This window comes from Protobothrops mucrosquamatus, unplaced genomic scaffold (genome assembly GCF_001527695.2).
Source record: "Protobothrops mucrosquamatus isolate PMUCROS unplaced genomic scaffold, P.Mucros_1.0 scaffold3533, whole genome shotgun sequence".
In the NCBI taxonomy this organism is placed as follows: Eukaryota; Metazoa; Chordata; class Lepidosauria; order Squamata; family Viperidae; genus Protobothrops; species Protobothrops mucrosquamatus.
The window spans coordinates 39,597-52,896 of NW_015389502.1; the positions used below are offsets into that span (position 1 = coordinate 39,597).

General features: G+C 46.7%; 1 protein-coding gene across 1 annotated transcript in view; it reads right to left on the minus strand.

Moving 5' to 3' along the window:
* Positions 1 to 10,712, minus strand: part of PC (pyruvate carboxylase) — a 19,655-nt gene extending 8,943 nt beyond the window's left edge. Inside the window, exons 1-3 of the mRNA XM_015827155.1 lie at positions 10,653 to 10,712; positions 10,232 to 10,376; positions 9,685 to 9,774 (exon numbers count right to left, since the gene is read on the minus strand). Of these exons, the coding sequence (XP_015682641.1) occupies positions 9,685 to 9,774; positions 10,232 to 10,376; positions 10,653 to 10,712 (295 nt within the window). The remainder of the gene's footprint in view (positions 1 to 9,684; positions 9,775 to 10,231; positions 10,377 to 10,652) is intronic.
* Between the last annotated feature and the right edge of the window lie 2,588 nt (positions 10,713 to 13,300).

The window sequence follows — 13,300 nt, forward strand, 5'->3', positions numbered from 1 at the left end:
CGGCAACCACAGCCACTCGGTCTTGGAAGGGTTGAGCCTGAGTCTGTTCCTCCCCATCCAGACCCGTACGGCCTCCTTTTCCTTTTGTCTGTATCTCTTTCCTGACTTGGAATAAGGCACGGACCGGATTTAACTTCCAAAACTCATAAAGAACTTTTCTAAATGTTTCTAATTGATCTACAGTATTCTCATGATGTCGTTGCCATCATATGCCATCAGCCCAAAGTCCTTAAGCTGCTGAATGGGGTCCCCAGGAAGCTTAAGTGTTTTGTGAAGAGGCTTGTTGGGCCTAGGGATCTGCTCTGGGTGTGTCTCCTCCCCGCCTGCTTTCCAAGCTAGCCCGCAAGAGAGACCAGCACTGAGATTCTGCCAAGTGGAGCCAGCAGGTAGGACTTCAAGCTAGCACTGATGATGTTATCCAGCTGGGTCATGAAACGTCTGCAAGAAAAAAACTGAGACCACCAAGCACCCCACAGTTCAACCCTGAGCCACAAATACTCTCTTCCATCGAATGTCAATCTCCTAGAAAATTAATGCTTTCCAAGTAAATACCAGTCTTCCAGTCTTCCACACAAACAAAGAAAACAATTAAAAAAGACAGATCAATGGGGATTAGGAGAGATGTTGGCTGAAGCGAGATCTCTTGAGCTGTCTACAAGCTCCCACTCTCTCGACAAGTTTTTTTTAAACATGGCTCTATCGATCTCCTAAAAGGCCACCTATTTGATTAATATTCTGTAACATAAGAATCTCAATATCCTATCCTCTCCCTGGACTTCTTTATGGTCATACTGACTTGGATATAAGAAGGACCAGACATCTGACAGATACAGACTAGATCGGCTAGCTAGCTGGAATTTGTTTTCTTTGGGTCCAGAATTATTGATCCAGCCAACTGGTGGCAAAGGGGGGGGGGCAAAGAGGGGAGGGGCGCTGTATTGATCTGCATGTGAGACCCATCCAGAAGGACAAGGGAGGAAATTATCCTCCCCACAAAAACCATCAGGAAACTAATAAAACTATTGGAGAAAAAATACATAATTTTTTTTTATTAACCTGTAATGTCTACGGAAATTCTCAGTCATCCAGATCATGGTTATCCTAAAGGTGTTTTTCAGGCGGGAACTGGACTTTCTTGTTTTTCTTTGAAGACGGTTTGCTTCTCATCCAAGAAGCTTCTTCAGCTCTGATCGGATCTTTTCATTCCCCACCATCCGGTCAGAGCTGAGGAAGCTTCTTGGATGAGAAGCAAAACGTCTTCAAAGAAAAACAAGAAAGTCCAGTTGCCTCCTGAAAAAGCACCTTTGGGATTAACTTGTAATGTTGTATACATACTAAATAGTAATTTAATTATATAGCTATATTCTTTTAAAAAGAAAGAAGTTACATAATGAAGAAGAAAAAAAAACCTATTTAATTACTTGGGGGGGGGGGGGAAAGGTAACTGAAAAAATGAAAAAGCAAAAGCAAAATCCATTCCATGTTATTGTTCAGGTAGTCCAATCAGAATAGAGCTGGAAGGGACCTTGGAGGTCTTCTAGTCCAGAGATCGTCAACCTTTTGGGCGCCAGGAACTAGTTCCGTAGAGAAAGGTTTTTCCACACACTGGAGTGTGCGTGGTTTTGTGTGCTGCCTGCATCCCACGGATGGGGCTTTGCTTGTTTCTGTGGACTAGTTGCTGGCATGCTGCGGCCCGATACCGGTCCATGGATCAGGGGTTGAGGACCCCTGTTCTAGTCCAGCCCCCTGCTCAAGCAGGAGCCCCTATACCATTTCAGACAAGTGACTATCCAGTCTCTTCTTAAAAATCACCAGTGATAAAGCACCTACAATAGGGGTGTCAAGCTTGCAACATCATGTGATGTGTCGCGGTGAATCGTGACTTTTTTACCATTGCCGGCAATGGGGCGGGCCATGACGCATCCAGCCCGCAGGTCGGCAGTTTGACACCCTTGACCTACAACTTCTGGAGGCCAGCTGTTCCACTGGTTAATTGTCCTCACTGTTAGCAAGATTCTCCTTAGTTCCAAGTTGCTTCTCTCCTTGATTAGTTTCCAATCCATGGTTTTTTGTCCTGCCCTCTGGTGCTTTGGTAAATAAGTTGACCCCTCCTCTTTATGGCAACCTCTCAAATACTGTAATATTGCTATCATGACACCCCTATTCCTTCTTTTCTCTAGACTAGCCAAACCCATGTCCTGCAACTGTTCTTCATATGTTTTAGTCTCCAGGCCTCTAATCATTTTAGTTGCTCTTCTCTGAACTTTTTCCAAAGTCTCAACATCTTTTTCGTAACACAGTGACCAAAACTGGACGCATTATTCCAGATGCGGTCTTACTAAAGTGGTACTAATACTTCACATGAAGTTACGGTTTTTGAGCCAGTTTTTGCTTAATCTGTATTTGTAACTTTGGTTTTTCCTGACTAGGTATAAATCCTTGCTTTTCTCCACATTAAATATCATTTTGTTGGATAGGGCCCATTGTTCAAGTCTGTCAAGATCTTTTTGGATCCTGAGCTCGTCTTCTGGGGTGTTGGCTATTCCTGCCAGTTTAGTGTCATCTGCAAATTTGATGAGTTTCCCTTCTATTCCCTCATCTAAGTCATTTATGAAGATATTGAAGAGTACTGGGCCTAAGACAGAACCTTGTGGTACCCCACTGCTTGCTTCCCTCCATGTGGATATAGTGCTGTTGAGGATTACTCGTTGAGTATGGTTTGTCAGCCAGTTAAAAATTACTTCCTTGCCATCTTCTCTCTTAAGTGGACCTACTGTTTCCTTGACTTTTTTCTTGTTATTTTTTTTTATTATCTTTGACTTTTCTTGCAAGTTTTTGTTCATTCTGAGCCTTTGTCAGGTCCCCTTTTGGGGTGCCCTGCCATTCTTGTGGAGGGGGGAAGAGGATGCTCCAGGGGAGCATTCTTTGCATGCTTTTGCAGTAACTGCATGGGAATTAAGGAGGGGGATCATCTTCAGAGATGGGATGAACTTTCTCCCAGTCAGTTCTGCGCCCTGAGGATGACCTGTTATCTATTTTGTACCTCAGCACTCTCCAAACATCCTTGCGGTGGACTGTTCAAGGGGGCTGGGTTTCAAAGTGGGAAGAATAGCTTTGTGCGGGAATGTTAGATTCCACTTGGCTTTACTGCAGCCACTGTCTTTTCAGTAAAAGCTGTTTTGATTAACCACCTCAAGAGTCGGACTTTCCTGAGGGGGACAGTTGGGGCAGGTCCTTACATTAAGTGGAATCTGCAATAGTGGTCAACCCAGAGAGGCACCTACCTCTACCATGGGGACCATGCAAGGATTTCGACCACAAGGCAGTGACCAAGAGAAAGCTGAGTGCTGGGGGGAAGCCTCTGCCAAGGCTAACCTTGGAGTGGACCTCTCGGAATGGACGGAAGAGGTCACCAGCCTGAGAGATTCATCGAAGCCCAGGTGGTCCATTGGTGTTGGAAAGAAAGACGACTGGGAAGGGAGGACTAAAGGAGTGACCCTCATCTGAGGCAGCCGATGATGAGAATGGCAAGTGGAGCTGGAAGAGCTTGGATATGGAGAGGAAGAAGGTGGTGAAGTTGATCAAGCCAAGTTCCTTATGAGGCAAGCCATGCACACCACGATGGGAGCATTTCAAAGCCTCAAAGCGTGTGAGACCCTAACCAGGACGACCTCTGGGGACGCTTGCCAAGCCTGAGAGGAGGAGATGGCAGGAGAGCCTCCCCATTAGACACAATGACAGGAGTCTCAGCAACCCCTGCTGGGGCAGCAGCAACTGCTCGGCCAATGCAGAGGGGTCCCACCAGAGCCACTGCACCGGGAGGGGGACGGAGCCACAGGCCCAAGAAGAAGGAAAGCCCCACCGCTGGGTGTGTGATTCAATGGGGACTCCCAGCAACTGGGATTTTTCCTGGCTCACCTCCTAACCTACATGCAGGAGTATGGGCCAGACATCCTGACCGAAGGTGCCAAAGTGAGGTGTGTCTTCTTGGCACTGATGGGGCAGCCGCTCACTGGATGGTGACTCTCCACAGTGCAAAAGCAGAAGCCAGATTCCCAGCGTGCTGGGACATTTCTGGTGGGGGTCTGTGGCTGTGCTGTTGAGCCAGACATCTAGCCACAGTAATTGTGGGTGCAGAGTGACATACCATTTTTTCAAATCTCAAAGATGCTTTTTCACGAGACAACTGGACTTTCTTGTTCTTGTTTTTTGTTTTTTTTTGAAGATGTTTCGCTTCTCATCCAAGAAGCTTCTTCAGCTCATCCAACAATTTTTTGGGATGAGAAGTGAAATGTCTTCAAAAAAATCAAGAAAGTCCAGTTGCCTCATGAAAAAAGCACCTTTAGGATAACTACGACCTGAATGACTGAGAATCTCCATAGACATTTTTTTCTGTATATCCACATTGGATGGCATCACCGAACTGACTGGTTGGCACTTGGAAGCTGGACTGCAACCCCTGACAAGGTGAAGAAGCATCTGGGGTGAAATTTCCTTTGAGAAACATCAGTTGTTTAAGAAAGGGGCGAGGGGGTGAGGATGCTAAAAAAAATAACCTCAGAAAGAACAAAAGAAGAAAAAAATAGATAAGACATTGAAAGAAACAGCTGATAAATCTTGGAAATTATTCTGTCACATCTGTAATTAAACTATTTTATTTGTATTTCTTAAAAAAAAGTCTTCTATTTCCTGCTGGCTCTTCCCAGATCTCCTTATAAAAACTACCAGAGAATTGAACATCATCTTGGAGGCTGTTAATAAGATTTTCACCTCCTTACTTCATTTTCTTAATACCTGTCTTAGGTTGGGGAATAGCCACTAACGAAGAAATATTGTGATGCAAATCTGGAATCAAATATAATTAAAATGAACCTTGCTGATCTGCAAATTATGTAGCTGTATTATAACTCTGTCCCCTGTGCCCCTCATTTTGGGGGGCTCCATTTAGCTATGAAATATTGAACAGGTACAAACATCTGCTTGTGTGGCATATTTTGCAGGAAAAAGCCAGTCCTGGAGATAAGACAGGAAAGCATTCTCTCTCTTTTTTCAGGTGTCCTTTTCAAGCCTGTCATTACAAACCTTTCTGTCCACTGTGGGCCAAGGACTCTTCCGCTGCCTTGGAAGGTGGGACCAAAGGCCTTTTGGGGAGACTGGGGGGGGGGCAGAAGAGGGGGAGCCCTGTGAGGACATTTCTGCTCAACACTAACTTTTGCTATCCCTGCAGGGGGAGGGGAATTCTCTCTCAACCAGGTAGAAGCAGTGATTTCACCATGAAGGTGACAGGCCTTTCCCTTTCCCTACTGTTGCTGAAGGACGGACGCCCTTAACCGGGATTTACCGGAGAGAGAGGCCCCTTAGGGTGGGAAGACCCAGCAGAGGCCTGAGCCACCCAGCATCTTGGCTGATAGCTTCCCATCTGTCCTGCCTGGGGATTCTTGCAGAGGATGCCTGGCCAACACCCGTGCTGGGGCTCCTTGGCCTGGTCCTCCGTCTCTTGCCAGGGCCTCTGCCAGGGGGGTGCAGGAGAGGATGGGGATCTGCTGGGGCTGAGAAGCAGCTGACTCGAGAAAGAAACACAGAACTAGATCCTCCTTGGTTAATGGGACTGTGGAGATCTCAGGTTGTAAAATGACTTTTACTGTGGTTGCCCACAGTGGTTGTGCAAAAGAGTCTTATTGGTGTTTTGAGGACTTTTGTGAGACAGGACGAAGAAAATAAATGGAAAGAAACCAAGTTCTAGGACAGCATTTCAAGGTATTAAAAACCAAGATTGTTAAAAGTAGAACATAGAATCTAGGGCTGGAAGGGACCTCAGAGGTCTTTTAGCCCACCCCCCTGCTCAAGGCAGGAAACCCTATACCAGTGGTTCTCAACCTTTTTAATGCCGCAACCCCAACCGGTCGTAAGTCAAGGACTAAACTGGTCGTAAGTCGAGGACTACCCAACCGGTCGTAAGTCGAGGACTTTCCCTGCCCGGGAGCGCCGCACATGCGTGGTTCTGCCCCCTGCGCCGGCCGAGGCGTAGCTGGCAAGCGGCAGAGACGGAGCAGGCCGACCACCAGCTGGCCCAGCCCAAGGGAGGTAAGGCACCCGCCGGAAAAGGGGGAAAAAATGGCGGACAAAAAAAATGGCGGACAGCCTTGCTTGGCGACCCCTGTGAAATGGTCGATCGACCCCAAATGGGGTCCCGACCCACAGGTTGAGAACCACTGCCTTATACCATCCCTGGAAAGGAATATAAATTAGGTTTATTCAAGCAAAGCTAAAATAGAGATGTTGTTATCTCCAGTAACTTTTAATGGACTTTTGCTGAGCAGGACTGAACAACAAGGCTCTTTAGATTTATTTATGATAAGAGACAAAATATGAGAAGATATTATTTATTATATTTTAACAGAAAGTGATAACTTACTAAAATTGTTTATGAGGGTGAAGGTTCGTTCTCCAAGCGAACGTTTTGTGACCAGGCTAGATAACATCAGCGGAGTTTAGTGGGTGTCTGTGTCAGTGTTCTACTTTTGATAAGGGCTTCAGGTGTGGGAGTGTCAAGTGAGGGTATTGTGATGGGCCAGGTGTGGGTCATCAGAGAGAGGCTTGTGGTGAGGAGGTGCTTCAAGTCAGAGCCCTTGGAGCGTGTGAACTATCAGTGGGTCAGAGGCTGGTAACGGGTCTTGTGATGGGGAGATTATATCAGGTCAGGGTCACTGGAAGGCGAACTGCTGGGGGGAGGGGCTTCAGGGCCGGTGCCCCCGGTGCTGCCTCCGGACGGCTGTGCGGTTGATTTGGATTCTAAGGGGTTCATAGGCTGGTTGTGGGTCGATGTGTCTGTTGATGGAACTGCTCGTGGAGGGCTAGGCTTCGGGGAACTCCTGGGTGTGCCGGGTGGGAGCGTGGCCAATGATTTTAGTGTTGCTCCAATTAAACTGGTGTTGTTTGGTGTCAACGTGGATAGTGATTGGGGATTTGGGATCGTGGTGTTTGACTGCCAGCTGGTGTTCATGGATCCTAGTTTTTAACTGACATGTTTGTCCCACATAGAATAGTTACAGTTGATTTTGTAGATGGCATTGCTTCTTTCATCCTTCTGTGTCTTGTCTTTGGTTCTAGATAATTCCTGGCAGAGTGTGGCTGTGGGTTTGTGTGCTATCGCTATTCTTGGGGTTGGAGAATTCTGGCTGTCATTTCTGACACCGCTTTTGTGTATGGTAGGGTTCGTTTTTGTGTGGCAGTTAGCTGTGTGTGTGTGTGGTGGTTTGGATTTTGGGACAGCCATTACGCAGAAAGATGTCAAGCAGCCATTTCTCTTCTGCTTTTCTTAGTGCTGTGGTGCTGCAGTGTGTCCTGGCCCTTCTGAAGAGGGTCTGGACACAGGTTCTTTTGTGTGCGATGGGGTGGTTGGGAGGGAGGGAGGGAGGGAGTTGTGTCAACATTGCAAACGAATTTGGTTGAAGCCATTTCCACTTCGTTTTCAGTTGCCACAGAGTTGGAAGGGGGGATGAGTATTTTTTTAGCTTAGTCAAAACAATAAATTGTTCTGTGGGAACCAAGGTCATTGCTGCCTGAGTTTTGGCTGGCTGAAACTTTCGTTAGGAAGCCCACCAAAGTAGTTTATTGGAGAATGTGATTATGACATATTACTTTGTAACTTTGTAACCTTTGGGAGGGAACTTCAGTCTTGGTTTCACTTTTGATCATGTAGCCCAGTGGTGGCGAACCTATGGCACGGGTGCCAGAGGCGGCACTCGGAGCCCTCTCTGTGGGCATACGTGCTGTTACCCCAGCCTTGCCTCTCCCCGTGACCCCCTCCTCTCCAGCAGCCCCCCTGAAGGAGAGCTGCCCTCGAGCGTGGCCCACACGGAGCAGCAAAGCCAAGGACATGGCAGCCAGGCACCATAGACAAGACTCTGCCCTCACACCCCATCATGCAGTTGATGCTGCAGGGCGCGGGCAGAGGGTGTGGCCGCCATAGCGCTGCCTGGGCGATCTGCGGCAGGCCCTGGAGGCGGTGAGTGGTCCTGTGGGCAGGCGGGGCGGAGGATGGGGGGGCAGAGTGGGGGCAGAGTGGGGTGGTGGTAGTGGAGCAGGGGCGGGGCCAGTTTTTGGGCCCTCGGTCTCTAAAAGGTTCGCCATCACTGATGTAGCCAAATAAATATGTTCTTTAAGGAAACCTTTTGCCTTGGAGTTCTGTTTTTACTGGTCTCGTCTGTCGGAATCATGCCAAGCTGCTTTTTCACTAGGTCACTCGAGCTAATTCTCTTTCCTACCTTTCCTTCCATTCCCTCAACAGGCTTATATTGATGATGCTGAGTCTCTGTTTCCCCAAAGGCCATTAAGGCTTCTCCAGGAGAATGACATAGTTTTTGCTTGGAATCTTGGAGAATGGATGCCTATTACGTCATTTCCATGAGGTTTTATTGATGGATTGTATATGCTTGTATCTCTGTTTTAACTTGCTTCCATTTGGTTGCTGTTTTCTCAAAGATGGGAGCTTTCCAGAGCCACTTAGGCAAATCAAATAAATCAAAAGATAATTGCGTCTGGTTGGGACTGCGTGCTGCTGTGTGCGAATTCTGTTTTTAACCCTATTCCTGTACATTGGAATGGAGGCTGCAGAGAGTTGCCCCAGACTTGGGTAGTTTATCAGTCCCACCAAGTCAGCAAGTAATTAACCACCCATTGTAGATGGTCCCCTTGGCCTGAAATGCTTCTGCAACTCAGGGCAGCAGCAGCAGCAGGAGGCTTCCTGAAGCCCAGCGTTAGTCAGCCATGGCCGCCAGCAGAGAGGAAAGTCCAGCCGAGCATTTTCCTTTGCTGCAGCCAGAGGGCTGCTGGGAGGGCTTAAACCCAGAGCTGTCCAGTTGGCAGATCCAGAAAAAGAAACTCCTGGGACAGTAGTGGCGAACCTATGGCACGGGTGCCAGAGGCGGCACTCAGAGCCCTCTTTGTGGGCACGCGCGCCGTCGCCCCAGTCCTAGGCCTTCAGCTGGGTTTTATAAAACCTTTTCGCTTTAGGCCTCCGCCTCCGTGTGCAAAAAAAAAAAAGATTCAATCAGTCAATTTCAACTTCTTGCGGGAAAAAAAAGATCTTGCAAAGTTGGAATTGATTGATTGAACTTTTTAGTCCCACCCAGTCTGCCGTTACCACTGCAGCCACGCCCACCCAATGGGCCACGCCCACCCAATGGGCCACGCCCACCCAATGGGCCACACCCACCTGGCACCTGACGATGCATAAGTGGGTTTTGGGTTGCAGTTTGGGCACTCGGTCTCTAAAAGGTTCGCCATCACTGTCCTGGGACATTATTTTACCAAGAGTATAAACTTCACTGAATAAACCATATTGGCACAGACGAAGCAAAACCAGGTAGCATAGTTAATTCCCCCCTTCCTCTGCGGCCCACCCGAAGTCCATTACGCCCACCAATCACTTCTGTTCGTTTTGTTATGAGAAACCAGCGAGCCACACTAGCCTCCCGCTCAATGTGTCCTTGGGTTGGGCACTCTCTCACTGGAACAGACGGGTGCTCAGAGGCAATTGCCCCCACCCTTGCCTTCTATCCCCCCTCCCCCTTTTTCTTTGTTAAGCTGCAAGTGAAGCAGAACATAGGTGAAAATGCCAATCAGTCTTGACAGCTGCCCTGGTTCTTCTGGAAATCAAGGCGGCTCCTGGGAGCAACTCACCTAAGGGAACCGCAGGGACCACCGGGTCAATGGGCGAAGGCCGGGCTTTCACAGGGATGGGCGTGGTGGGGCCATTTACCATGACGTGTCCTGGAAAGGAAAAGGAGGAGAAGTCAGTGGAGGGGACTGCCTGCAGATCCTTCTGGCCACTTGGTTCTGGACCTCCGTTTCTAAAAAGTAACCCCAAGATTAATATTCATTTGGATTCCTTTCTCCCTCCCTGCCCAGTCAAGACCCAACGTGTGAACCCATCAAGACCCGAAGGGAGGGAGCACAGAAGCAAGCCGAGCTAGGATCTCTGCCACTCCAGGGAGAGGGCGTGGAACAAGGGTTTAAGGGACAGGAAAGCAGATTCTGGTTAAATGGAGGGGGGGGAAATTCTTAATAGTAGTGATGGTGAGTCCCCTTCTGCTGGATGTGTCCAGGCAGAAAAGAGGCAGCCATTGGTCATGGAGGCCCAAATTTGGGTTCCTTTCTTGAGCATGGGGGGGGGGGAGAGAGAACACAGTCCCCAGGGCCCTGTTCAAGGGCAGGATTCTAAACCTACCCAGGTAGTGGAGCAGCTTCTGAGCTCTGTTCTGGCCAGGCCGCAGATGGAAAAGGTCTGGGTTTTCATCAATAAACTGGGTGTCCACAGTGCCATGGAGGAACTGATTATTACTGAGCACGTTCTGCAGGAAAGGGATGTTGGTCTGAAAGGTAAGGAAGAGCAGAGGGAGGCCTTAGGGGATGCTGAGGAGAGGCACCAGGGATGGCTCCATTTCTGTATCCCTCAACAGCGCGAGGAGGCTCTTCTGAATTGAGCATTTGCTCTCTGGCTTGGGCTGGACAACCTGGAGGTGCCTGTTGCTGGATGAGATTGGAAGCCCGACTCAGCTTTTCCGACCAAGGCCAGCTAAATCCCCCCCACACGAAGGTAGCAGCCCCAGCGCCTGGCCCTTAGACGTGCAGAGCTGCTGATTGCGGACCTTCCGAGTACCTGCAGCTGCTCGCATAGTAGCTGCTAGAGCAGACTTCTCTTTCCCCATGAATTATGTTTCTGTGCAATAATTAATAGCAAATGGGACCAGAACCAGGCATCAGGGGTCTCTGGGAGGCCCACAAAAGAAGGGAGGGAGCAGCAGCCATCTGAAGCTGGTACCGAAGGGCACACACTGCGGGCTAATATGGAGGCTGAGCACCTTCAGAGTCAGCCGCACGCACAGCAGGAAAGCAGCAGCCCTCGGCAGCCCTTTGCTGCTAGCACTGGAAATCCAGAGCAAAGCGCAAGGAGGCTCCACTGAGCTGTCAGTCCTGAAAGCTACTCCAATTACTTCTCCACTTGGATTGGTCTAACTCAGATATTCGCCCATTGCTTTAAAACAGCTGGGACTGAAATAAGCAAATACCTCAAACTATCTATGAACAACTCAGTTTTAAGCACTGCAGTGGTGTCTCCTGCCTTGGGCGATGGAAAGGATACGTTTGTGAGCAAAATTATTTTCTGGAGGAAGATTTATCAACACAACCCTCTGCAATCATCCTGCTTCCACTGGGGCTTCCGGGGATTTCACCGCACATGCATCTACACTCTACAAATCTTTTGTTTGCCCCCATCTTCAATTCCAATTCCAATTTAAGATAATTTTACCAACTTTTAACAGAGTGACTTTTTCTGTTAATTTTAAAGAAGACCAAACTAATGACTAGAACAACAAGCCTTAGAATTGACAATGAAGCTATCCAAGGGGCGAAGAGCTTTTGCCTTTCAGGATCAACCATCTATTGAAAAGCACAGGCAGTCAAGAAATATGCCGCAGACTGGCAAGGAAGGGAGCAAAGCACAAATAGGGTGGGGGTAGAATCTTCCCTTATATGGAACAATTGATCAAGGCCTCGGTGGCTGTTCTCCCCACGGCCAGTCTGCGCACATGCATCTACACTCTACAAATCTTTTGTTTGCCCCCATCTTCAATTCCAATTCCAATTTAAGATAATTTTACCAACTTTAACAGAGTGACTTTTTCTGTTAATTTTAAAGAAGACCAAACTAATGACTAGAACAACAAGCCTTAGAATTGACAATGAAGCTATCCAAGGGGCGAAGATCATGAATCTTAACATTAAAACTAACAAAGTTGACAAAGAAGAGAGATAGGTGCCATTGAAATGTAATACATAAATACCGGTAAATGACTAATATACTATCCTAACAATAGCAGAGTAAACATGGCAGCCAAAATTAAAATCACCCCAAACAACCAACATCTTAAAACTATCAAAATAGTAGCAAACAACAATGAAATTCCATTAAAGCGATAAGAAAATTAATTACGTATTTTTGCTTTCAGTAAAGACTCCTGAATAGTCAAGCTAAGTAAAAGGTATTAATGCTGAAATAAGGAGAAAAGGGCTTCTTGTACCACACCTGGTCAAGATGCCTCTCTTGCAGACTACCCCTCACCTGCTTTTTCTTTGAGCTAAAAGCCAATTTCTACCGCAATCTTTCCCAGGATGGGAGCTGCTACCCTCCTTCATTGTTTTGGCTGCCCTTCTGCATCTTTCCCAACTCTAAACACGGCTCTTGAGGTGCAATTTGATCAGGCGTGTGTACACCGTATTCCAAGTGACAGATTTATATCAGGATGTTTCTATGTTGGAGGTTTTGTTTTTTATTCTCTTCCTAAAAATTCCCTGGATGGAAGTCTGTGGAGATTCTTCCATTCCCCACCATCCGGTCAGAGCTGAAGAAGCTTCTTGGATGAGAAGCAAAACGTCTTCAAAGAAAAACAAGGAAGTCCAGTTGCGTCTTGAAAAAGCACCTTTGGGACTCCCAGGATGGAATTTAGCACTGTGCTGACATTTTCTTGTAATTCAGCATGAATCCTGATTTGTCCTTTTTAGTTCAGTCCTAATTAATATAATATGCAGACTTTGGGGTTCCCCCCAAATACCTGTGTTTAAGGCTGGTCTCTGAGGACCCTGGGAAAATGCCCTTTTCCACTGAAAGATGAGTTTGAATTCTTTTATATTATTTTATATCTATATCTATACATATATCTATGATAGATAATGTCCGTAACAATATATTCATATTGTTAAATAAATAACTTACGATCACCAGGAGGATTCAAGTAAGAAAATACTTTAATAAAACCAAGCTTTTGTTGGGAGCTCCCAACGAAAGCTTGGTTTTATTAAAGTATTTTCTTACTTGAATCCTCCTGGTGATCGTAAGTTATTTATTTTACAACATATATCTATACATATCCATCTCTATCTATCTATATCCATCTCTCTCTCTCTATCTCTCTCTCTCTCCACACACACACACACACACACATATAATTTTATAGGATTAGGCTAGTACATGTAAAATTAAATATATACAGTCTTTCTCATAATTTGCTCCTATTATTCCTAACAAAAATAATTCTGGCTTAAAATCTATTTGTTTTTTAGTCACTTTCTCCAACCATTAAGTGTATTTTTGACCAAAATCTTTTAGTCCACCAGATATGGTAATAAGTACCTGGCTTTTGTTTGCATTTCCAACACCTGTTTGAAGTATTTTTAAAACTTTTTTTGCTAATCTCACTGGTGTTAAATTCCATCTGTAAAACATTTTATATGTTTT